Genomic DNA, 27,591 nt, shown 5'->3' on the forward strand with positions numbered 1-27,591 from the left:
GGTACCAAAAAGTGCATTTCGTGATAGTTCAGGTACCATATAAAGATTTTACCCTTCAATTTATCCTATTCGCCTAACCCCTTAAATAATTAAACAGCACAAAATTTCAATGATATGGTCGAGTTTTTGTGAAAGGCCAGGTGATATAGTTCACTAGTTCCATTTGGTGTTATCATGTGATATATGTAACATTCATCTCACAATATATAACAATCCCTCACATGATGGTTTCGATCACTCGTACGTTATATGCATGTGTTGGTCATGCACGTGACCAATTATTATGAGAGACTTATTCTACGCTCTTGTTGTATGAAAGAATTTTGTTGCCAAAGACCTGTTGAGAAACTTCAAGGCAGCGGAAGGTCTGTATGCAATACTCAAGACCAACTTAATCTTACACTAATCAGCCTATCCCCTTGGGATTAAAGCATATATATACACATATTAGTGCCACCAAAAGAATGAACAACCAGTAATTGTGCTAACTTTTACTTTTTTAATCGTCAAATGACTCAAATCTATCTCGGTCTTGTTCAACCATACGCCTTTTCCTTGATGATTAATGTGTAGTTTTTTTTTTATCATTTAGATTCTCAATGAGAGGCTTGATGTGCATTTACATGATCCTCCATCACCTCCCTGTCACCCTGTGCTCATTGTAACAGTAGATCGAGAATCTTTTGAAATGAACAAAACGAGAAGGATATGATCGAGACATTTCCAAACAATATCTAGAACAACGCCACAATACACTACTACACAAAAGGCTTCACACGACGGTTTAAAACTGTCGTCTCACGTTTTGCTTTTCCGTGGTCTATCGAGGCGTCGTCTGATGAAACGCTGTCAGACGACGGTTTTCAACCGTCGTATACCGATCATTGGGTCGTCGGTTTGTAGCTGAATCCGTCGTCTGATGGACCGGCAGATCTGCCGACATGCTGTCGACAAGCTGTTGACAGAAATATGCCGTGGTGTAACTTCTACTCATACCACGGTTTTTAGGATTCCAGCGTGGTGTGACTTCTACTCATACCACGGTTCAGTGTATGTGTGCCTTCACACGACAGATATAACTCGAACCGTTGTATGGTGACATTTGAGACAATGGTTTTTGCTAATACTTGTTGTCTTTGTGTGCATCCAACAATGATATCGGTAAGAACCGTCGTGTGAATTGTTGAAAATTTGTTTGAATCCACCCTATAATCCTCATCAGACGACATTTTCATTTGTTGTCCTACTAGAATGATTCATATTCAATGCTGGAATCAAAAATCACCAAATAAATAGTAATTTACCAATATATATATGATTGTTATAATCCACAAAAATGTACCTAAATGGATTTGACAATATATGCTACTATTGATACACAAATGGAGTACATCTAAGAAACCCCCATTGCAAAATACATCCAAAAATGTACTTAAAATTGTCAGGCCAGCCCTAAAAATAAATTTCAAGCCTATTGCACTTCAGAGCTTCCAGTCCATGAGCTTCAGCAGACTTTGCAGCCATGAGCTCATTACCTTGTTTCTTTTTCTTCTCATGCTAAATAATATAACCATTGATGCTACAAACATAATAGCATAGCCTCAAAACGAAAAGGCCTAAGATGAGGTGGACAAGGATCAAGGCTCAAGAGTAAAGGGCAGTGATTAGATCAGACCCTTGTGAGATGCCTATAGCAAGTCCACCAACTACTCCAATTAATGGAACGAAGACATTGGCTTTCTTCTTCTTGCATGATATTGCTGCACATAAGTTTTCGTTTTCTCCGACCCTAGCATGAACAAGGTTTATGCATATTAGTCATGGAAATATAGTTGACTACAGTAATCAATTTGTATAATAGATCAATAATGCCTAACAATATAGGAATTTTTCCAGATAAAAAAATATAAGATTGCAACCAAAAACAGAAAGAAATACTCTGAATATATTACATGTTGACTCCGGACAGAAACAGACCTTAACAGTAGTGATCCACTTGTCGATTTTTCAATTAGCATAATCCAGCCATATACATACATTAATTTATAAATTCAGGTACGAATTACTGCACATATATACACACATAAAGTCAGCACAGAGGATCATTATCCATAATCACTATAAAGACAAAAACAACTGTAACAAAAACCATGTTCTTTTAGAAACTATTTGCAGAGAAACTACACAAAAGCAAGAGAAGTTCCTTAATTCAGTTCTCAGCAGTTCTTTTCCAAGCAGTCTTCCAAACATTGAAGTCCAACAACTGTAACAAAGAAAAATAACAAAAAAAATAAGAGGAAGGTCAAACATATGTTACTGGGTTACCTTTGCAATAACGTTTTGAATCCCACATCACAACCCTGAATTGACAAGAGTACCAAATGGGTGGCATCTGATTCCACAAGTGACAGAGGATAAGATCCATACCTGACCATTTCTGCACACAGAATTCGAACATAAGTTGAATTTGGTTTGGTCAGTATAAGCACAGTCCGTGGGTGAGTTTCCCCTTCAAAGAAATCTGAAATAAAAGTGAATGTTTAGATAGAGTAAATTCATCTGTTTACTGCTGCGCTCTGCAGTTATTATGTTTCCTCTTTCAAAAGAGACAATGTCATGCTTGTGCTGGTCACTCTGGTCACCTTTGCACCACCATGAAAGTTTGAATGACGCCTGTGGAAATATGAATGTCATGATTAATTATGCGAAATTCATTGCACTAACAAAGTTGCAAAATGTGAAACACCAACAGGTCCTTGTGACAAATATAGAAATATTCAAAGTAAACAGAGATATTGTATGATTGATCATGCTAACCAAGATTTCTTACCAAAAATTGTTATTAGGCTATAGACATCTATATTTTACAGAATATATGCAGCTCAAATTTTGACCATATGATGAAATTGTCTCATGGAAGAAAAGAAAAGAAAAAAGTCTCTGAATTCATATTGAAATGGTGATTAACGATAGAGTTACTGGAATTACTACCCAAATCCACAGCTAGTACTAACAGAAATCAAAATAGATCCAATGAATGAGAGAGAAAACCTTAACAAGCCAGAGATGTGAGTGGACCAATAAAAAGAGAGGCACCTTACCTTTCTTGCAAACTTATTGAGAAGCGATTTTGAATCAGTATCACATTCACCATCCCAAAGAACTTCATAAGAGCATATCTCATACTCCCACAACATTGTTCAGATTGGTCATTTGACCTCCTGGCCAAGTTCTCTATCCTCTCATCATCCCCATTATTCTCTCTATGTGATGCCCTGTAACATAGAAAAACAATTACAAGTAGCACAGAAAAAGAGACAAAACATTAATCTAAAGTGAAACATAGTATTCATTGAATTATGGGAATTACGACAGAACTCGAAGTGTTAAACCAAGGAAGGATATATATTAAGTCCAGGAAAATAATCACAAAGTAGTCGATAATGGCTGACCAATTCAATTACTCTAAAAGTCATCAACTCAAAGTAGTCGACTAATTTCAGTTAAAGTTTCAATTTTGGAAATCAAATAGCAAGCAAGAGAAGAAGAACAAGGACAAAATCCCTATATCAATAACAAGTGCCAAGTAAACAGCCTTTTGCCGAATAGTTAGTTAAAAGACATTGATCTTAATCATTCCCAATTTGAGCCAATATCACATAAAGTTGCTTCAACTAAACCAAATAAGCACAGAAGGGATCTTTTAAAAGATAACAGAAGTTAATCAGAATACCAAAGATAATCAAGCATAAAAATGAGCAGTTACCAAAGTTAATCACAATACCAAAGATATGCCGTTGAATCATTCAAAAATGTCAGATTGCAAAGAATAGCACAAGCAGTTACGTTACCGCAGCTTTCATTCAAAAATGTCAGATTGCAAAGAATAGCATAAGCAATTATGTTACCGCAGCTTTCAAACCAGCAGCAGCTGTCCCAGAACCTCCATGATGTACCTGAAAAGAATTCCATATATCTTGTGAGAAACAGCCATGTTAACAGATAATTAGAAATAGAAGAAGTAATTAATATATTCGAGTCAAAGATGAAAACACTAGCAGAAGAAACCAAATGCAAACAAGAGACTAGCTAATAAGGAGGTCTTCATTAATACAGATTACTTAAAATTGGCCCGGCCTTAACAATAAACTGTGGAAGCTCCTTAAAGAAATCCACAATGCTGGAAGCAACTGAAAAACAAAATGAGAAGAATTCATGAGCAACCAACATAAGCTACAAGGGAGAAAAAAAAGTAGATTGACAAACAACATACTTCAGCTTAGCAGCTGTCAATTTGTGAATTATCAGAACTCTTCTCACTCAATGTTTTCACCGAGAACAAAACAAACGAAAACCAGAGTAGTTTTGCTAATTCTTCAGGCTGCACACAGAAATGTAGTTAAGTTGCATATTGAATGACACAAATTTTCATCATGAATCAAAAATGTTACACACATTCAAGAACTGATAAAACATACCGTTCCATTTCCGATAGCTGATAAATTTGATATTAGAACATGTTTCGTTTCTATCAGTAGCTTGATAGCTTGTGCCACCGGGTTCTCGTCCAACAACAATCCACTGAAATCTTCCGTCAACCTAATAGGGAGAAGGAAATCAAAGCAAATCACTAGTGGGTTCACGTTTAAAGTGATCAAAACCAGAAAAACAACAACACATTGATATCAAATCTTCCATTAAAAATCCGTCTTAAACTAGTGAAGAAAATCAAAACAACATTCTCAATTTGTTCAAAGTCAGGGCCGGAAAATGTCCAGTTAGTCAAAACCCCAAATTAAAAGAGTGATTTGTGAAGAACCCGAACTCAACACCTGAAATCAAAAGTGAAGAACCCGAAATCAAAAGCATGATTTGTGAAATCAAAAGAATGAGATGACAAGAAACCAGAAACCCCCAAATTTTAGGGCTTACCAGATTCGAAGACAAATCTCCGACTTAGGGCTTCGAAAGATTCGCACCAGAGTCCGACCTTCAGAGGTAGTGGATTTAAGGTTTAGGGCCTTGGAGTGAGTCGGGGTCGGGTAGCTATGGAGTGAGTCAGAGTGATTCGGAGAGATCGAGTCGTGGTTTGGAGGCGCTATGTCGAGGTATAGTTTGGGGGCAATGTTGTGATCGAGTATCTCGAGGTATAGTTTGGCTGTTTGGGGCAATGCTGCATGTGTCGAGGGCCTCGAGGCTGCTAGGTTAAGCATTAGTTGTGGGAAGGACTTTTTTTTTTTTCATTAAGTGTTCCAGCTAGGTACGACACATGCCGGGCAGATAAGCCATTAATTAGTTGATGCATGCATATACAAGACATCTGACCATGGTTTTTCACATATACGTTGTTTGAATGCCACTTCAAAATTTTCAATTTTCCCACCTCATATTGCCTGCTGAGAGGGAACTAAATTTGGGGGAGACAAATGGAGGGAAATATGGGAGGGAATGTCGGTGAACATTTTTTAACTTGCAAATCTATAGATTCACACCACAGTTTTAAAGTAACCGTCGTATAAACACTACATGCTGAGTAAATTTAACTGGTGCCAATTGGTGCGAAACTTGCTGCCTCTGTGACAATTTAACCTCACACCACGCTTCCATTTATAAACGTCTTCTGAAGCAATACATAATTTCAGCATGAAAAACACCCGTTAGTTGAATTCATATTAGAAGACGGAAATTTTACAACCGTCGTCTCAATAATGAGAAATTATTCACACCACGGAAACAGTGTTACGTCGTCTGAGAGGTGTCGTGTGAAGCCTTTTGTGTAGTAGTGATATTTCTATGCATATGCATTAATCTGCTATATCTCAACGTACAGTAACAGATACACTCGTTCATCAATGTGAAAAAACCATCACACATAGTAGAGCAGGACTCCCTCAATATTAGAGATACACTCGTTCCCTACGAATCGCGCGATGTCCTGTTCAAGTGACGTGATAAACCAAACAAGTGATGAGTTATGTATTATACTGAGGGCACGTTTACTTACTTGGAATGGAATGGAATGTAATGGAATGATTACGGAGTAAAAATACTCCTGTGTTTACTAACACATAAAGGAATCGGAATGATTCCAGGTAAAAGAATTCCTGTGTTTACTAACACATGAAGGAATGAGAATTGGTGTAGGTCCCACCTATTTATCAGGAATCGATTCCTGAATACTCAGGAATTAGATTACGAAGGGGGGAGATGGGTTTAGGAATCATTCCTCCGGAATCAATACCGATTCCTTTCTTCTCCCATTCCACTTGTCTATGATTCATGATTATTTTCCATTCTAAGTAAGTAAACGTGCCATGAATGATGTGGTCCTGTAGAGCACTTATATATGGGAGCCGAGACCAACCATAACACTAGGTCGAATTTCTCGGCGATATATATGAGGTTACGGAAGAAATTTCAATTCAAAACAAATTTACAGTAAGTAAGACGTTCTAAATCTAATAAATTGTTATGAAATACTTAAAAAAGTTTGGCATGAGATTCTATTAACTGAACATTTAATTATGTTCGGACAGATCGATCGAGATCTAGAAACATTGAACTCAACCAATTTTCAGAAAATAGCTAGAGAGCTAAGTTTAGCCCTCATATTGGAGATGACCTAATGATGCAGCCCGTGATGGGAATTAACTCACAACCTCAGACTCCAACTTCCAATTATGTCACCAGAACAAAACCAATATGATGAATAAAGAAAACGAGATAAAATCTAAACCTTGTTAATTCTCAAGGTGAGAATAGACAAAGATTTAGAGTGCCTATGCCTCGTTCATTCCTATGGAATGGCCAAATTGATAGAGCTAGTTTAGAGAAAGTTCTTAATTTTATTGATATTCAGAAAAAACTGACTACTAAAACCAAATAAGGGGTTTAAATAGTTTGCAAACCCTAAACCAACTAGTAATTGATACAATCCAAAAAGAGCTAGGAAAAGGAAAATAAATAAAGAAAATAATATAGAAAACATAGCTCTATTAGGCTACTATGACCAGCAACTATCATGTTGCATCACCTAAAGCCATCTCTAGTAAGAGAGGCTAAAGGGCTAATTCCTATTATTCGGCCATAACTTCATCTCCAACAAGGGCCCAAAAGAGGGTTGAATGGCTAATTTGAGGGTCAAAGGGTCATGGGGAGGGCCAAGTTTAGCCCTAAGGAAGGCCCAAGTCTCTAATGATAATGTGACCACATGGTGGAGGGAAAGCAGAGAATGCCACGTGCACAAGTTGAAGGCCAAGGATTTGTGCTAATCACGTAGTGCCATGTGAATAATTATAGAGATAATTAAAGTTCAATAATTATGACTGGTATTGTTATTAATCATTGTAATTTTTTATTTTTCAAAAAGTGTTAGCTAAAAAAATTACGTTTTATATTTTTAACTTATAATTTTATAACAAAACCTATATACTGTTAAAGTAAAATGACAATTGGAATTGGTCTACTCATTCCATTTCATAGCCCCTTTATATAGGGAGAGAATTACAACGGAAATATCAATTACAATGATGACATTAACTACTGATTGGTCCTTGATCCATGCTGATTGATGGTGATTGCTAATTACTTGATTCCCTCTCCGTCAATCACTTTGACAAAGGCACATAATGTGTTTTTCCTTTAACACTCCCCTTTGTGCCAAGTCAAAGATGAAATGGTGCATGAGTTGTTGCCTCACTAAAAACCTTGTCAAGTAACAATAAAAACCCTGTGGGACAAAAAATACACCTTGGTCGAAGGAAAAGAGCACAACGCACCTTTTACATTTGAGGATGACATGTGTGTGTTAGACTCCCCCTAACGTCTACACCTCCCCCTGATCCTTACATTAATCAAGGGAGCTTGGAAAGTCTTCACATTCCTATGTTTTTCACAAGTTTCTCAAATATGGCCTTAGGCAATGATTTGGTGAACAAATCTGCCACATTCTCCTCAGACCTTACTTGATTCACTTGAATCTTGATGAGGGCAGAGCTCAAACCACTAGTCCTTCGAGTATGTGTGATGATAGCTCTTAACCATACACACTCACGACCGCCTCATGTAGAGTAATGATCTCTGAGTGGTTCGAGGAGGTAGCCACAAGGGTTTGCTTGGTTGATCTTCAAGATATCGTCGTGTTCCCACTGGTAAATACATAACCAGTTTGGGAACGACCTTTATGTGGGTCAGAGAGATACCCAGTATCAGCAAAACCAACCAAAACGTCATTTGACGTTTCGGTGTAGGGAGTGGCGCTTTCGCCATCAACATTTCCTTTAGGGATTGCAGTTCCATCTGCGGTCCCTCTTGTCTCTCTGTAGGGAAAGAATATTCCTAAGTCAATGGTTCCTTTTAGGTATCAAAAATGTTCTTGATACCATTCCAGTGACGCTGCGTTGGCGTTGAGCTAAATCTAGCTAACAAGTTCACTGAGAATGCAATGTCTGGTCGAGTACATTAGGCTAGGTACAATAATGCGCCTATTGCACTTAGATAGGGAATTTCAGCTCCCAACACCTCTTCGTCATCTTCCTTTGGACAAAATGGATCTTTCCTTGCATCCAAGCTTCGACCGATCATGGGAGTGCTAGCAGGATGCGCTTTGTCCATGTTATATCGCTTGACTTTTGGACATACGCAGACTGGTGGATTAGTATTCCACAAACTCGGTGTTCTAGTTCAAGGCCTAGATAGAATCGAGTTTTCCCAAGATCATTCATCTCAAATTCGGATTTCAAGTAGCTCGCGGTCTCTCTTATTTCATCAAGAGTACCTATTATGTTCATATCATCGACATATACAGCTACAATTGCAAATCCGGAACTTGTTTTCTTTATGAATATGCAGGGGCATACTTCATCATTCTTATATCCCTTCCCAATCAAGTAGTCACTTAGACGGGTATACCACATCCGCCCGGATTGTTTCATTCCGTAAAATGAGCGTTTCAACTTAATTGCAAACGCACTCCGTGGTTTAGAGTCACTTGACTTGGGTAATGTAAGGCCATCAGAAACTTTCATATATATCTCTGAATCTAGATCCCCATAGAGATATGTAGTAACTGATTTGATGCCTAAAATGCAACTCACGCGCAACAAGATCACGGTCATCAAAGAATTGGGAAATATTTAAACCCGGAAATATCGTACCTCGGGGATCTTGAGCTAACTCAAATCCAATGGTTTATGGGTCACAAAAGTCACTTTCTAAACTAAAAGAAAAATTGTAAAATGGCTAAGTGAAACACCAAGTCTCACACATGCACGGCTTAGGTCTCCCGAAGCCAAAAAGTAGCCAAGAACTCACCAAAATAAATTGGTAGGCTCAAGGCCTTATGGTACTTACAATGAAAAATGTGAGCAAATATTTGGGGGAATTAATTTTTGGTTTTGGAAATTAAAAACTAGAAAATTAAAATTTGCAAAAAAGTAAAGTGCTAGAAATTTAAAGGTTTGGAAAACAATGGACAAAATTTGGGTACTAAAGCATCCACTCTAGCAATCATTTACCGTAACAACACAATTTTGGCACACAACAAAAGGGAAATGGTGCAATCCCTAACTCTAAGCCGGACTAGGGCCTTAGAGTGATAATGCAAATCCGGACTAGGGCATTCACATTCTCATAGTACGAAAATAATGTAAATCCGGGCTAGGGCATTCACATTCTTATATCACACACATTAAGACCGGACTAGGGCTCCTAACATGCATAAAATGGCATTAAGTCAATTTTTAGAGACTGACAATTTGCTCACGACAACATGCTCATTCATAAAATTAAGCCACTAATTAAATGAATTTCATGATGAGGACAAGAACTAGTCATAAATTTGGCCAATTTTTATAACAAATTCTCATCGAAATTACGCAAAGTCATAAACAAAAACCGCAACACACTTTCATTAAGCACCAAAAATTAATGTCATTACATGATAAAAATTGCTAGGGCTTCAAGCCCTAGACCCAAATAAGAAACTACTCACAATCCATCAACATACCCACAAAGAAATTCATCAATTACAAAAAATTAAAGCAAGAAGAGAGTTAGAAAAGAGGAAGAGACCGAGACTAATCACAACTACACTAGAGAGTGAGCATGACTAGCTTGGAATTATACTCTCTCTTGTACCTCAAAATCTGGAATTATGAAGAATTGATGAACTTTGGGTGAGTGATGATGAAGAATAGTTTAGAGGAGAGGGAGTGATGGCCGGTGGAGAGAATAATGGGTAATTGAAGGAATCTGTGGTGCGGCGCCGGAGGATGTCTGGTGGTCGAAGGGGAAGGCGAATTCGATAATTGATGGTTGGGTGAGAGAGTATATCTCCCGTGTTGGCTACTGTTGGAGGATGTATATATATGGATCATTAGGTCATGGTCAGTGTGAGGAAGAGAGAATATATGATGGGATTAATTAAGGTTTGTGGCTGCAGATCGCTGAGAGTGAGGAGGGAGATAGGACAGCCACGTGGCATCATGGGAGTGGCCAAGAAGGAAGGAAGAAATGGGCACATGATGGCAGCAGACATGCTTAATTGAAACCAAAGCTTAATTAAGTGTAAGGTTTAATTAAACTAAGGTCTCGTTTGGTTCACGGAAGGGAAATCAATTCCCATGTCTTTCCAGTGGGGAAGGGAAACTAAAGTTCCTGTCAGGTTTCCTTTCCTGTGTTTGGTAAAGCAGGGAAAGCATCCAGGAAAGACCATTTGATTTCCCTTCCAGTGTTTGGTTGGTGAAGGAAAGGAAAGTAAAAATATAGCTATGTTTCAATAATACCCTTGTATTTTAATAAAAATACAAACTATGTTTCAATGGGTATATTTGGCAATTGTATATTTGAGCAGGGTTATTATTGTCCAAAATTGCAGTCATAAATGTTGGGAAAGAAGAGGGGAAAATCAATCCCATGGGTCTTGAGTGGAATGACCTTCCCCCCAATTTCCCCCTCTGTCAGGAAAGTGCTTCCAGATTTTGTGGTTACCAAACAAAGGAAAGGAAAGACTTTCCTTTCCTGATGCCTCAAATCCATGAACCAAACATGGCCTAAGGTCTAATTAAGTAAGGTGTTGCATGCTAATGGTTGAAGGTCAACGTGCTTATTAATTAATCAAGCTAATGATTAATTAATACAACCCTTTCTTTCTTTTCTGCAATTTTCTTCTTCTCTTCTTCATCCACAATCTCGAATATTTCCATATATATTGTCAAGTGACTAGTCGGGTTTCGCTCTCAAACTTGCATTGACCATGGTTGATCGTGTCGACAACTTCGTCTTTTCGTCGGTAATCCTAATTAGCTTCATTTTCGCACGATTTCATCCGAAATCCACAACTCCGTTTATTTACTACAAAATAAATAAAAATAGATTAATTACATTATAATTAACTTAAGCATTAACTTATTTCTAGTGTTTTAGATACAATTACATGCATAGAAATGCGTGTAATTAGTAACCACATCCATGAGCTGCATTTCCAATCCTTTGGAAATTACTAAGCTAACTAAGTAGCGGAACGTTATAACGTCCATTACAGGAGAGTATGTCTCCTCGTAGTCAATTCCAGGGCATTGTGAGAATCCTTGCGCCACAAGGCGAGCCTTGTACCTCAGGACTTCATTATTCTCATTACGCTTTCTGACAAAGACTCATTTATGTCCTACAGGCTTTACACTTGGTGGGGTTAGCACTACCGGACCAAATACCTGTCTCTTTGTCAGAGAATCTAATTCTGCCTGGATTGTTTCTTTCCATTTAGGCCAATCTGCTCTTTGTTGACGTTTTGCAACAGAGCGTGGTTCGATATCATCGTGCTCTATGATTCCTTGAGCAACAGTATATATCATCAATATGTATGGAAGATCTTTCTATCAACTCATACGCACTCTCATAATCCTTTGAGATTTCTTTGTTCTCTGGAATCATTTTAAACATCGGAGCGTCCTCCGATCCAGTATTGATTCATGGACATAACTATAATCAGAGACAATCTCATAAGAGGGATTCTATACATTGATGATTGGTTTGTGCCTTACTCGCACTACACCAATTTTTCAATCAGACGACAGTTTTTCACTGTCGTCTGATTATAGACTTTGCTGTTGTCTATCTCAATGCCGTCTGATACATGGATCAGACAATACCAAAAAACTGTCGTCTGATAAAGTTTACTACAACAGCGACTACTATACTGTCTGTTGTCTGAACACCAAGAAAAACAACATCGACTTATATACTTACTGTTGTCTGAATGTTGTGCCACACAACAGGGGCTTATATGCTTGCTGTTGTCTGAAGGCTGTGCCAGACAACATGGGGCTTATATGCTTGCTGTTGTCTGAAGGTTATGCCAGACAACAGGGGCTTATATGCTTGATGTTGTCTGAAGGCTTAGTCAGACAATATGTACTTGCAAATCCCATTGTCCATCCATTACTGATACTATAGATTTCTCTAAAAAACTGTTGTTTGTTGTTTTGCTGGACAATGACTTTCTCGTTCTTTTAGTCCTTATAGTATTATAGTTAGATGGCTCATACAACAGTTTTTGTTAGGCATTTTGTGATGATCAATTATTGGACAATAGTTTTTAGCTCGATTGAACGGTATAATAGACATTCAAAATGACATCACATCCAAAACACATTCATTTATGTTAAAATCCGATACATTCATCCATATATCCAACAAAGTCATTACATCAACAGAACTAGTTTTCTAACAAAATTTAGTAAAATGTTGAAACCAACTAAGTCTTGAAGAACACACTTTATGATGACAATGAAGATGCCAGCAGAAGTTGCATCAACAACAACCTTTACTTTCGCATCAACAACAGCCTTTACTTTCACTGTTGAGTGAGCTTAGCAGATAATCCACTGGCAGCCGTCTTGTAACTGCTAATATGATATACTACCATGTTCACACTACATTAGTACATTCAGAAAATAGATTTCTATTACACCAGATGCAGAACTAATTAAGCACATTCCGAACCAATTGGGACTTGAAGAGTTTATATTCCGAGTTTATGTTGTTCTTTCAAAGCTACCACCAACCTGCATATGCAGCCATTCGGCTTGCGAGCCCTGCACATACTCCCTTGGTGTGTGTGGTTCAAATAACAACGCAGCTACATCAAATTGCTGTGCACAATGGAAATTGAAAGCAACTCAAAATGCACAATGAAACTTCAAACTACATTAAATGATAGTGCATCTGAATGTCTACAGGACACCTTTATGGAGAAAACAATGCAAATCTAGTCATTAAGGAAGAAACTGACAAGTATCAAATGGAGAAAATAATCCAACCTACAAGTAGGGAAGGATTCTATGCTTCTTATGTAAAAGCAGAGGCTCCAACTGGGCATCTACTATTATACCTGCTACACTAAAATATGTATGGTAGGCATCACAGGCATCATCTGGTCTGTCTTCCTCCATTTTCAACATCCTGCAAGTTTTAATAATTAACCACAAGAACTCATTAAAACTCAGTCACATGATTAGAATTTCACTTTGGAAATTCCTAAAGAATATTCCAAATGTACAAATAGGTTATGTAAAACCTGATAGTCTAAAATGAACTTGGCAAGCTTTTCCTTATTGATCCAACGAACTCTATCAATCATGATCAAACTAGATAGAACCCACCATGAAGCACACTTGAAATGAAGCGCAAATGCAGTGAAGAAGAGTCCATTACCTAACAGAAACTTACATTTTAATCATGAATTACCACTCTGACATATATTGCTGGAACAGAAATCTCTTCCTTTGTACAAATAGAACTTCCTTCATAGCTCATATATTGCTGGAACATATTGAGAAAAGATACAATTGAAAGACTGTGACCAATGGCCTTAACAGTAGAAGTTGGATTCATTTATTTTTCAGCTATGCATTTCAACAAACACCTTAGGCACAAGAAACCCAGTGTTCTATTTTCCAAGAAACTGAGATAGTTTAACACCCAGAAAAGTGCTTAATGTTTGCAGAAAATTATGCTGCAAAAATCCTAATGCATAGAGCTAACTTCGTGATGACATAAATCCTTCATACGAACTCCAAAAAGAGCAAGACTGATTTCATTTGAAGGATGGGAATGCCTACTTTTCAAGTACTGGTGCTTTCAAGAAAGACTGGACGTAGAAAACTACTAAAGAGACCGAAATAAAAAGACAGTATTGCTGTGTACAGAAATTCCTGCAGCAGACCTGCAACTTTGAAAAATCATAAGTAATACTAGAAAAATTGTTTTTAGGAGATTCCAATTCTGAAACAATCTTTAAGATGTCTATTGCAATTTGTAAGAAGATAATAATTTCAAGTTCCCAACCGAACTGTACAGTTTTCAGTAAAAGTTCAACTGGGTCAGAAACTCAGAAACACAAATTCACATTTGCAGAACCTCTTTTCTACCTTCAGTTTTAACCAATGAACCCTAAATAGAAGAGCTGGAACTTAACAAAAACAAACCAAAAGACTCAAAATCAATTGAACTTAACTGAGGAGATGTCATAGAGAAACAAAGCAGCATACCAAAAGTCCAAAACTGGCAGCACGCCAGCATACCAAAACAGATGCTTGATTGATATTATTTTCATACCAAAACAGATGCAAATTTCATCTCAATTTGTACAATGAACCATTTGTCAATTCTGTCAAACACTTAAATAGCAAATAATATGTTCTGGGGCTTTGAATGCAACTATGATTTCAAAGCAACTACTGATATCAGGAATGTTTTGTGAAGGACTCGGTTTTTTTGACACTCCAACTATGAACCAACAAGACACTAGAAGAGACTACAACTTCAGAAACTTCAACAACCTCAGGGTAGTTGAATGAAAAGATTTTCCCCCTCTTTAGCAAGAACCATTGTCACAGCAACAACTTTGCAGAGCATAAGATATGACTAGAAAAGGTGCAAGGGTAAAATCAAAATACAATGTACTAACCTGCCCACTAAATGTTTTGCCTTGAACATCTTGAGCTGCCTTTTTGAATTTTTCTATTCCCTGAGAACATTCATCCAATCAACTTTGTGTCACATTACATACAAAGACGATGAGAAAAAAATGAAATTATTTTTGTTCTTTTGTTTTTCACATTAATGTTGCTTTGTTCATCCAATCAACTTTACTTCACATCACAGACAAGGAATTTTTTCCTTAAGGTCTTATATAATTTACATAGATACAACTACTGTACAAATTTGAGGCTACAATACTAATATCCCAAGAAAAGGAAAAACATCGTATATAGTAAAAATTCAGATACGTACCTTAATTAGAGTCTTGCCAAATGCTTCTTCCTCCTCTTTGATTATCTCCCTAATGCCTGCTTCATGTTGTTTTAGCTCTGGAAATACATCACCCATCAGTGCCGCCAGCACCGGTACAAGCCTGGAATTAAAACATCCACAAATATCATATAAACACTGCTTAGAATTCCAAACCAGTAAACAATCTGAACAGACAAGAATTTCCAAACAGCATTTAGTTTTACACTTCAGTATACAAATATCGATCTTACCCATTGAAAAATCCTTCTTGAGCTTTTACCACCTCTCTTCCATATCGGACAGCTCGACGGAGAATACATCTCAGAACATATTCATGACCATCATTGCCTAACAGATATACAATTTGGGATGTTATGACTCCGTAAAGAAACTCAAACATCTCTCATGGTAGCCATGGAGCACAACAGAGCCATTAATATCATAGGGCCAAATGACCATGAAAAGTAAATGTATAAAGGAGAACGACCACAACCATTAGTTTCATTACCATGTGCTTTGCTACTTGAATTCGAGGCGATTGAAGAATTGAAGACTGAAAATTGAAAATCCAGAAAGTATTCAAAGTAAGAAACCGATCAATTATAAAAACAGTTCCGTTTCTTGGCATCAAGGACTAGCTTCTTCCAAACAGAGTCACTAGCAATCAAAGTTGACGCATTCCCCAATATCCAAAGGCAATACCTATATAGAAACAATTGCAGAAATCAGACATGTCTGAGATGCATCATATAGGATAACTACAATGAAATTTTATAGATAGTACCTTGCACGTGCTAAGGCAACAATTGCTCTTTGCTGGTTTGACAAGAAACCAACTGACCCGTTCCCATTACATTGGACAGTAGACATAATTATCACACACAGGAATCCAGGAGGCATTAAAAAACAACTCTAAAAAGACACAATGATGTAAAGCAGCAATATCGGCATTTACATAAAGCACAGTATAGCTAACCTTTGCATAGTAATCCTTCCAGACCCTGCGAGCAATCTGATGACCTCCCAAATCAAAGGCCTTGAACTTGATTTTGCCAATACTCCTCTCCTCGGATGTGGGATATTGCATAGGTTGATGCTGCACCAGCCTCTGAAACCAAAACAATAAAGCTCAAATTATATCCATTTCCAAACAAGTTGGCATTATAATACAGACAGGTAAGCACCGTACTGCCATGGAAATTCATGCGAAACATTCAACTTTTTGGGCATAAACTCAAGTCTTTCACTAGGTGGATTGGGATTGTTTTCAAGTAAACTATTTGTATTCTGAGCTGAGGACTAAGCTGTTTGTTTTGATTAATTACTGGTGCCGCAGTGATAAGTTTAGACTTGGCCTCTGCTGTGGACTAAGCTCCAACAGTTTGTACAGCTTTTTAGTGTTTAGCATGAAAATTACAGATCTGGTAAATCTAGCTTAACTTGCAATTCATCTGAAACATAAAAGAAGAATCTAATCTATGTATTGAAATTGAAGTAAAGGAAAAACTGGAATAGGAATAAGGGGCTGACATCATCTTTGAGCATGTGAAGCAAGGTGGTCTTGCCATCATTATCGAGCCCTAGGAACAAGATCTTGACCTCCTTCTGCCACAGACCGAGGGAAGCGAGCACGCCGTAGAACCAGTCGAAGAGAAACATGATGACGTACGCAGATCGGATCGGATCGCACCATTCAAGGCCTCCGCTGACAAGCCTTTATCTCTCTACAACCAAATTTCTATTCTTGCTTGGGACCTCCCAAAATATAAACCAGACAAGCAGCAAATAGAGATTGTGGCTCTTTTCTGGTAAATAGTCTACTGCATTGGCGGGGTTTCGCAGTAACTATATCGATTATCGAACACGTCGTTTTACTTTTACTACCCGGTGGGATCACACATAAATCGAGTTCTCTAAAACTCCCAATCCCCAAAACCAGAAAACTAAAACCTAATCCCCAATTCAATACAAAGTCCCACCCAAAATCGATTGCAACAAAACCCTAATCCCCAATTCAAATTTAATACAAACCAATACGAAATATCCGTACCTACTTCGAAAGAAGGAGCTTACTTTCTTCAAGAACCTCGCAAGCAAGCTGTGATGGTTGAAAGCTCCGACGACATGGTTTTGAGACTCTGTGAGAAAATGGGAGTGAGGGTGCGTCTGAGAGAGAGAGAGAGAGAGAGAGAGCGGGAGCTCGACAGTGATTTTGAGCTGCAGGCGGGAGGTGGGTGTTTTGCTCGAATGAAGAGGGACAGAGTTTAATTGGGTTTTGAACTTTTGATTTTGTCCAGGTGGTAAAGTCATATATGTCAAACCCTAGCTGACTATCTAAAAGTCAGCTATTCTATCGCAAAAAAAAAAAAAATTTACTCTAAAACTCAGACGACATCAAATAAGGTGCATTGTTTAAAAACTAATGAGACAACAGACAAATTAAAAAGTATTGTGTGAAATACTCAAATCAGACAACATCCTTCAGCAGGCATTGACTTAAAATATATCAGACAACAGACACCTAATAACAGTTGTGTGACTGAAAATAATCAGACAACAGCAAAAATCAACCATTGTATAAATGAACCTTGGATAACATCACATAATAACTGTTGTTTGAATTAATTCATTCAGACGACATCAAAAAAATCAACCATTGTCTGAAATGCTATTGCACAAGAGCGAAGAAAAAACTGTTGTTGGATTCGAAAACTTAGACGACAGAATATTTCTTGCTGTCGTCTGATTATTTCAGACGACAGTTAAAATGTTTGCTGTCGTCTGATATGTGTTGTCTGATTGAGAAATTGGTGTAGTGTCGCCCTCTTCTTCCTTGGGTGAGTGTCAATCGAACCAAGTGGCCTCCCCCTCTTCCTTTGGGGAGCCACAGCCTCAACCACACCTCCACTAAGTGTGGTTGCAGTGCCTCTATCTACAGCACCGTGCCCCTTGTTGGGAACTTCTAACCTTGCAGGCACATTTGCAGCTGGTATATGTGATCTCATCACTTTTGCGATATCAGTGAACGCATCAGGCATTGAATCTGCTACGTTCTGAAGATCGATTATTCTGTTCACTTCACTTTCACATTGTGAAGTGCGGGGATCAAAATGAGACAGAGTGGGGACAAACCACGACAATCCCTGTCGTTCCCTTGGAAAATCATTTTTCCTATCTCCCCCTAACGACGGGAAGACTGTCTCATCAAAGTGACAGTCCGCAAATCTAGCGGTAAAGAGATCGCCTGTCAAGGGTTCCAAATAGCGGATAGTTGTTGGGGATTCGTATCCAACATAAATACTTAATCGTCTCTGAGGACCCATTTTGGTGTGCTGTGGGGGCGCAATAGGCACATATACTGCTCAACCAAATATGCGTAAGTGTGAAATGTCAGGCTCGTATCCAGTTACCAACTGGTACGCAGAAAATGGTTGGCTAGCTGTGGGTCTGAAACGAATAAGTAAAGCTGCGTGCAATATTGCATAACCCCATGCAGATATAGGCAGGTTGGTGCGCATAACCAATGCCCTAGCCACCATTTGTAGCCTTTTGATGGTGGCTTTTGCGAGACCATTTTTGTGTATGCACATGGGGTACAGGATGCTCTACATCGATCCCGATAGACATGCAATAATCATCAAATGCTTTTGATGTAAACTCTAGCGTTATCAAGCCTTATAGACTTGATAAGGTGATCAGGGTGGTGAGCCCTTAAACGTATAATCTGTGCTAGGAGTTTTGCAGCATTTCTTGTGGACAATAAAGCGACATGTGACCAGTTTGTGGAAGCATCCACCAAAACCATAAAGTACTTGAATGGTCCGCATTCTGGATGGATAGGTCCACACATATCTCTTTGTATCCTTTGTAAGAATGGAATGTTTTGTTTTGTATCTTTAGCATAGGAAGGTCTCGATCCTATTTTTGCTAAAGAGCAGGCTTTACAAAACGAGTGATTTGCCTTTGAAATAGTCAATGAGGCATAATGGGAGGGAGGTAGTGCTTCTGGTACTTCAGAAGGCAATGACTGCATTTGAGCAGTACTAGGACCGACACCTTGCAGTGTGACGGATTTTTGTCCCATTTTATTTTTCACTCGAAAGAAGGGATGTCCATATGAGTTCTTTAAAATACGGATCATGATGTCACGACCGGGGTGCCCTAGGCGGTCATGCCAAAGCCTGTATGAGTCAGTGTCCCACATTTCATTGTTGGTGACAACATAGGATTCAATAATCCGAATCGTAGTGAGGTACAGTCCACTAGATTGACTCATAAGTTTCTCTAAAATGCGTTTCCTTCCACATTCATTAGAGGGAATATAAAGGTATTCAGTTCCATTCTCACAGTGTGTTTTTACATGATAACCGTTGGCACGAATATCTTTGGTACTTAACAAGGTTCGATTAGCTCTTGGTGCGTACAGAGCGTATCTCATATTCTTTAGTGTATTTGTATTTATGTAGAATGATAATCTTTTCATCCAAATAATTTTTTCTCTAGATGTATTGCTTTACATATTTATAGTGCTATTTCGAACCATGTAAATATGTGTAGTAAATAAATTTGAATAAATTCAGTGCTTCAGAATAAAATTCAAAATTTATTAAGCCAACGATAATCAAATCAAGGTCTTTGTTCAGAAATCTAATTCATCAAACCATTATTGAAATAAACTTTAAGACCAAGTAATAGTCTAATTAAAAATGAGGCATTATGCCTTCACAACTGTTTTTGGAAAATAAAATAAATAAAGCAGATTAGTCAAAATCTGGGGCATCAGTTGACTGAGCAAGTTCCTTGTTGCCATTAAAGTCTGCAATTGTGAGGTTGACGTATGGGTCATGGCCTCCTTCCATATAGTGAGCCTCTTGTTCTTTAGACTCCCTATACCTCTTGTAATTGGCTGCTACTCTGTTGCTTGCTTGGCAGTTCTTGTACCAATGTCCAATGACTCCACACCTATAGCATGGTTCATTGCCAACTCTATCCTGTTTGACTGAAGGGTTCTTAGGTGCCCTTTGCACATTGTTTCCATGACCACTAAGGCCAGCACCACCATCTCTGCGCCATACATTGGGAGGGCCTCCACGACCCATATCACGACCCCCACGTCCCTTGCCACGTGGTGCATTGTTGCCACGTGGGTAGGGATCAGTACGTCCAACCCCCTTTGCATTGGGGTTCTTTCCACCTTTCACTTTGCCATAATTAGCCTCAGGAATTTTCTTTGTCCCAACAGGCCTGGCATTGTTGTTCAAAAGAACCTCATTATGCCTCTTAGCCACTTACAGTAGATTGATCAGCTTATTGAATGTTGTGATTCTTTTGTTGTCATACTCCAGCCTATACTGGTTCGCTAGTATAATTGCTGAAGTAGGAAAAGTAGAAAGAGTCTTCTGGATCATATCATCTTCTGTGAGTTCCTTTCCACATAAATTTAGACATGCCTTTAGGCACAACATGTAATATCAGCAACAACATATAAGAACTAGTTTTATATATTGTGTGTATTCAGCACTGGTAGCAAGCTTTTCAGAACTCAAGGTTTTGGTACAATGCAGTTTACTTACATTTGTGTATATATATATGTATATTAATTGATCGAGTTAATACATATATATATTTATGTGTAGGTATATATCTGTTAGAAATTAATTCAACAGTATGATGATTAAGACATATTGGATTAGGACAAGTGGTTATTTTGACAGTTCCTTGATGGAAGGAACTGTCATGTAACTGCACAAGTCAGTTTATAAAACTGAGACTTCCAATGTTTTGATCCCTGCTAGAACACAGCAATATTCTCATTCTGATTTGTCCCATCAAGCAAACTAGAGAAGATATAGTGTGGATCTAGGAGAAGATCGAAATGAATTCCAACACCAATCAACCAAGTTAGTTTCCAAAACTGCATTTCGTTGATTACATTTGATCTAACATCTGTGCTAGTTTTCTTAGATTACAAGTTTCTGTATTAATTTTATCTTACAATTGGTATCAGAGCAGCTATGCTCAGATTTAGATCAATGCATATTTGTTGTGATTAGTATTCTGGGACTCGATATGCACATAAACAAAATTGCAAATAGATTATAAATCATGTTGTATAATCTATGTCATATAATTGTTGAATTTTTAACATGTTTAATGATAATTACTTGATTTTGATCATATCTGGATGTTCTTGTTGATTATACTGAATTCAATATCTACTGCATATTTCATAAAACACATAATGCTACCACAGTAGCCATGTTCATATTGATATATGCAATAGATCAAGCAATATTCTTTCAAATGAACTCTGCACATATATACTCGATACTAACAAATTAGTTGAAGTATATGTATAGGCATACAATTCAGAAAGAATTATCAAGAAAACCTGAAAGTTTAGAATAAGATTTGACTTCCAAAGCAGTTAAATACTTTGAACTAAGTTTTCTGGTTTGACATGCATATAAACCAGATAATAGACTTTCATGCATTTCATTGGAGATAAGTGTATCACAAATGATACCAACATCTTGAAAATGATACATGCACATTTATCTGCTTATATGACATTCATTAAATGTTTTTTCATAGGAATTAACATTGGGATGTGCATATATGATTTTCTGGTATAGAGTGGAACTGGAACTATATACATATATGCAAATAAGGATATGAATGACTGACTTAAGTTGAAAACTTCATTCCAGCAATGCATTTTCCCATGAGCATCAATCAAATTGAATTGCTCAATGGACTGAACTTCAAGAAATGGAAGGGAGATATAGAACTCAACCTGGGCATTCTGGACTTTGACCATGTGCTTAAGGAAGATCCACCTGCTGAGTTACCTGCAACAGCGACCAAGGAAGCAAGAGACAGGTATCAACAATGGCACAAGCACAACAGGATGGCATTGATTTGCATCAAGAAGAGTATGACTGATGCAGTCAAGGGAGGCATACCAGATTCTGAGTTTGCAAAAGTCTACTTCAATTCAATTGCTGAGAAGTATAGGGTTTCTGACAAGGCTGAAATTAGCACACTCATGAATGCACTGACTGGGATGAATTACAATGGACATGGAAGCATTAGAGAGTACATTATGAAAGGGATTAACATTGCAGGAAAGCTGAAGGGCCTGAATATGAACATTGATGATCCTTTTCTGGTGCATATGTTGCTGAATTCATTCCCTGATCAATATAGCCATCTGAAAAGCCTCTATAACACACAGAAAGAAAAATGGAGTCTTAATGAACTGATTTCCATTTGTGTGCAGGAAGAAGATGAAATGATCAAAAGGGAAAAGGCAGTGAGCATCAACTACATTGCCAAGCCAAAGAATAAGAAAAACTTTGGCAACAAGAACTTTAAGGGTAGTTCTTCAAAATCTGGTGTGAAGACTGATCTGAATAAAAACAAGTCTCTCAACAAAAATGGTCCAATGAAATGTTTCTTTTGCAAGAAAACATGTCATTTCAAGAAGGACTGTGAGGGTTTCAAAAATTGGCTGAACAAGAAAGGTACTTTTTTGTTAAAATCAATTTCACTTTAGAGTCTCATGCATCTGTTAGTAGAAATTCATGGTGGTTTGACACTGGTTCACCCATACATATTGTAAATTCTCTGCAGGGATTATCAAGCCAAATAATCCCAAAGAAGAATGAAACAAGGGTCTGCACTGCAAGTGGCCAAAGGGTGGCAGTTCAAGCTGTAGGAAATGTCAAATTAGTATTTAGGAATAAGTATGTTCTGGTATTAGATAATGTGTATTGTATTCCCTCAATAAAGAGAAACCTAATATCTGGTTCTCAATTTGTAATGGATGATGTTTTCAGCTTTTCAAGTAATAATAGGTCTATGTATTTCTTTAAAAATTCATCTTGTTTTGGTGATGCTACTTTGATAGATGGTTACTGGCATGTGAGTTGCATAAATGCAGCTATTCAAAATCATCAAGTTTTCAATATTTCAAAAACTGTTGGTGTTAAGAGAAAGCATAAACAGCATGTATCTTCATTTCTTTGGCACAAAAGGCTAGGACATGTTTCAAAACAAAGGCTGCATGAATTAGTGAAACAAGAAATTTTGCCTGCATTAGACTTTGGTGATTTTGAAACCTGTGTGGACTGTTTAAAAGGAAAGATGACAAGGCAAAGAAATTTCAGTTCCAAAAGATCTGCAAACTTGCTTGAACTAATCCACACGGATGTTTGTGGTCCATTTCCTGTCAATACCATTTGTGGAAATTCCTATTTTGTGACCTTCATTGATGATTTTTCAAGATATTGCTTTGTGTATTTAATTTCTAAAAAATCACAAGTACTTGATGTTTTTAAAATCTTCAAGACTGAAGTAGAGAGACAAATAGAAAGACTTATTAAAGTCATGAGGTCAGATAGAGGAGGTGAGTACTATGGGAAATATTCAGAAAAAGGGCAACATATATAAAGGATCCTTTGCTACATATCTAGAGCAGTGTGGCATTGTTGCTCAATATACCACCCCATATACACCACACCAGAATGGTGTATCTGAAAGAAGAAACAAAACACTAATGAACATGGTTAGAAACATGTTCTGCAGATCAGGATTACCAAGGTTCTTATGGGGAGAGGCTTTGAAAACAGCAAACTACATCTGCAATAGAACACCTAGCAAGGCAGTCAACAATACCCCATTTGAAAACTGGTGTGGATATAAACCGAGCCTCAATCACTTTCATGTTTGGGGCTGCAAGGCAGAAGCAAGAATTTACAATGGAGAAAATGACAAGCTTGAATCAAAATCAATAAGTGTATATTTTATTGGTTATTTAGAAAAGTCTAAGGGATTCAAGTTTTACTGTCATTCAAGGCACAACAGAATTTTTGAAACACATAGAGCAACATTTTTTGATGAAGTATTTGACCAAAATGAAGGTGTGATTGCTGGAGAAAATGAGGATCAGCAATATCATAACATGGAAGAATGCTTTGTATTTCCAGAAATAATGCAGACAGAAAATAATTCAAATGTAGTAGCTATGTTTCAAGAGCCAATTATTGAAAATCAAACTCAAGCAGTCAATGTTGCAAATCCAATCATTGAAGATAATCAGCCTCAACGGAATATGGATGAGCAAGAACCAGTTATTCAAGAACAATAAGTCTTGAGGAGATCAGAAAGAGCAAGGAAGTCTGCAATACCAAGTGACTATCACCTATTTTTGACTGCAGTTGACTTTGATTTGGGGGAAGAAAATGACCCAACCTCATTAAAAGAGGCTATGCAATCTGACAATAGTCACAAATGGAAGCTTGTTATGGAGGATGAACTCAAAAGCATGTCACAAAATGGAGTTTGGATACTAGTTGACAAAACTGCAGATTTAAAGCCAATTGGATGCAAATGGGTTTACAAGACTAAAAGAGATGCAAATGGCAGAATAGAAAGGTACAAGGCAAGACTAGTGGCAAAAGGGTATAATCAGAAACAAGGGATAGATTATAATGAGACCTTTTCACCAGTCTCAACCAAGGATGCCTTTAGAATTATAATGGCATTGGTTGCACATTTTAATCTGGAACTGCATCAAATGGATGTCAAAACTGCCTTTTTGAATGGAGATTTGAAAGAAGACATTTACATGCTTCAACCAGAAGGCTTCATAGAAGATGAGAAGAAAATCTGCAAGCTTAACAAGTCAATTTATGGACTGAAACAAGCATCTAGGCAATGGTATTTAAAATTTGATGCTGTAATTTCAGATTTTGGCTTTGAAGAAAACAAGTTGGATGAGTGTGTATACTACAAGGTTAGTGGGAGTCATTTCATCTTTTTAGTTCTATATGTGGATGACATTCTGTTGGCTAGCAGTAATATTGTGTTGCTGAAATAAACAAAAGAATTTCTGATGAAGAATTTTGACATGAAAGATATGGGGGAAGCTCATTATGTACTTGGAATGGAGATCAGCAGAAACAGAAGCCAATGCATGCTGGGATTGTCACAAAAGAATTATATAGACAAGATATTGCAGAGGTTTGGTCTAGAGAAATGCAGGTCAGGAAATGCACCTATTTCTAAAGGTGATAAGCTGCATAAAGGACAATGTCCTCAAAATGTGTTAGAAAGAAAAAGTATGGAGAAGGTACCATATGCAAGATTAGTTGGAAGCCTTATGTATGCACAAGTTTGTACCAGGCCAGATATAAGCTTTGCAGTGAATATGTTGTCTAGATATCAATCAAATGCTGGCCATGAGCACTGGATTGCAGGGAAGAAAGTGTTGAGGTACTTGAAAAATACCAGAGATCACATGATGGTGTACAGAAGGATGGAAGATCAAGAATTAAAAGTAGGAGTGTTATACAGATGCCTCATACAAACAAGATTTGGATGATTTAAAATCAACATCAGGCTACATTTTCATGCTTGCAGGAGGAGCAGTTTCATGGAAAACTAGTAAGCAATCACTGACGGCTACTTCTACCTTTCAAGCAGAATATATTGCCATATATGAGGCAACTGCCCATGCTTTGTGGTTAAGGAATTTCATTTCCAGAATGAAAGTAGTAGACTCAATTGAAAGGCCATTGGTGATATACTGTGACAATGCAGCAGCTGTATTTTTCTCCAAGAACAATAGGAGGACTTCTGGCTCAAGGAACATTGATGTGAAATATTTCTCAGTAAGAGAAAGTGTGAGAGACAATGAGATAGAAGTGGCTAAAATTGGCACAAGAGATCAACTTGCAGATCCACTAACAAAGGCACTGCCAGTCTCAGTGTTTATTGGTCATGTAGGAAACATGGGAGTTTTAAGTACTTTTGATAATTAAGTATGCAGTATAATATGAAACTGTTATGTATTGCAGTAAATTATCAATGCAATTGTTGTTTATATCAGTCATCGTGAAATATATTCATTTAATCTCAAATGAATTGTTTTGCTTAAGAATGTTACTGCATAATTCATTGTGAATGTACATTTATATATCGCTGATTACATATCAGTAAATATGCAGTTTCATTAATTCCATCAGGATCATTTGGGCTTGCAAAAGTCGATTAATACATATAGCAAGCATAATCATACTAGTGGTAATCCATGTAATTCAGTTTCCAATATTGTGATTATAAAAGACTAATGATTTATTAATTCATTATACTCTTTTATGATTCAATGTAGTGGAACTTAATTGACAGGATTTTGAAGACAGATAGTACATTGAGTTCAAGTGCACATTGAGGGAAGAGAATTGCTACAGTTTGCACATTATATATAATCCTAGTTCAGTGGGAGATTGTAATATCAGCAACAACGTACATATAAGAACTAGTTTTATATATTGTGTGTATTCAGCACTGGTAGCAAGCTTTTCAGAACTCAAGGTTTTGGTACAATGCAGTTTACTTACATTTGTATATATATATGTGTGTATATTAATTGATCGAGTTAATACATATATATTTATGTGTAGGTATATATCTGTTAGAAATTAATTCAACGGTATGATGATTAAGACATATTGGATTAGGACAAGTGGTTATTTTGACAGTTCCTTGATGGAAGGAACTGTCATGTAACTGCACAAGTCAGTTTATAAAACTGAGACTTCCAATGTTTTGATCCCTGCTAGAACACAGCAATATTCTCATTCTGATTTGTCCCATCAAGCAAACTAGAGAAGATATAATGTGGATCTAGGAGAAGATCGAAATGAATTCCAACACCAATCAACCAAGTTAGTTTCCAAAACTTCATTTCGTTGATTACATTTGATCTAACATCTGTGCTAGTTTTCTTAGATTACAAGTTTCTGTATTAATTTTATCTTACACAACATATCCTTGTTGAAGTCATTGACCCTTTTATAGTCAAGCAAGCAGATTTCATTCCACTGAACGGTTAGTTCTGCGAGCAAGGTGTCATGAATGTTCCCAAAACGTCCCTTAAGGGCATCCCACAGTTCTTTGGGTGTCTTCAACTGAAGGTACTCCCAGCGTAGGGTAGGATCAATATGTCGCCTCAGAAACATTAAGGCATTTGCTTTCACCTTGTTAGATAGTTCATCATCTTTGGGGTCGGTAATGGTGGCAGTGTAGTCTTTTGCCACAAAGGCAGTTTCTACATCGGAAACCCAACGATGGTACTCAAGTCCGTTTGAGTCCAAAATGTCAAATTCAGGTCGAGTTGGATCAGTCATCTATATAAACAAGAGAGAAGAAATAAATTACGCAGTCATAAAGACATCCACGTGAATTATTTTCCAAACGTTGAATTAGATTTCAAGACCAAGATTCGTAATG

The 27,591-nt window shown here is 37.4% G+C and overlaps 1 protein-coding gene and 1 long non-coding RNA gene across 19 annotated transcripts; both read right to left on the bottom strand.

Moving 5' to 3' along the window:
* Positions 1-2,446: 2,446 nt before the first annotated feature.
* On the bottom strand, positions 2,447-10,358 carry LOC133706716 (uncharacterized). 2 transcript variants are annotated; one of them, XR_009844680.1, is made up of 6 exons: positions 10,138-10,358; positions 4,479-4,599; positions 4,274-4,381; positions 3,852-4,190; positions 3,102-3,275; positions 2,447-2,673 (listed from the first exon to the last, which is right to left on the bottom strand). It is a non-coding gene; the product is annotated as an uncharacterized LOC133706716 (long non-coding RNA). The 2 variants fall into 2 exon arrangements; XR_009844681.1 differs by having other exon boundaries at positions 2,449-2,673; positions 3,909-4,190.
* Positions 10,359-12,630: 2,272 nt separating this feature from the next.
* On the bottom strand, positions 12,631-17,561 carry LOC133743696 (alanine--tRNA ligase-like). 17 transcript variants are annotated; one of them, XR_009863189.1, is made up of 8 exons: positions 16,825-17,561; positions 16,079-16,402; positions 15,803-15,996; positions 15,546-15,642; positions 15,295-15,415; positions 13,729-15,028; positions 13,391-13,461; positions 12,631-13,151 (listed from the first exon to the last, which is right to left on the bottom strand). XR_009863189.1 is itself a non-coding variant. In XM_062171726.1 (7 exons), exons 3-6 carry the CDS (start codon positions 15,692-15,694, stop codon positions 13,429-13,431), a joined length of 363 nt encoding a protein of 120 aa, XP_062027710.1. In that variant the 5' UTR covers positions 15,695-15,996; positions 16,079-16,402; positions 16,825-17,561; the 3' UTR covers positions 12,631-13,151; positions 13,391-13,428. The 17 variants fall into 17 exon arrangements, 5 of the variants coding, with proteins under 5 accessions (XP_062027710.1, XP_062027707.1, XP_062027709.1 ...); XR_009863188.1 differs by having other exon boundaries at positions 13,577-15,028; XR_009863184.1 differs by having other exon boundaries at positions 12,631-15,028; positions 16,079-16,130; positions 16,271-16,402.
* Between the last annotated feature and the right edge of the window lie 10,030 nt (positions 17,562-27,591).

This window comes from Rosa rugosa, chromosome 4 (assembly GCF_958449725.1).
Source record: "Rosa rugosa chromosome 4, drRosRugo1.1, whole genome shotgun sequence".
In the NCBI taxonomy this organism is placed as follows: domain Eukaryota; kingdom Viridiplantae; phylum Streptophyta; class Magnoliopsida; order Rosales; family Rosaceae; genus Rosa; species Rosa rugosa.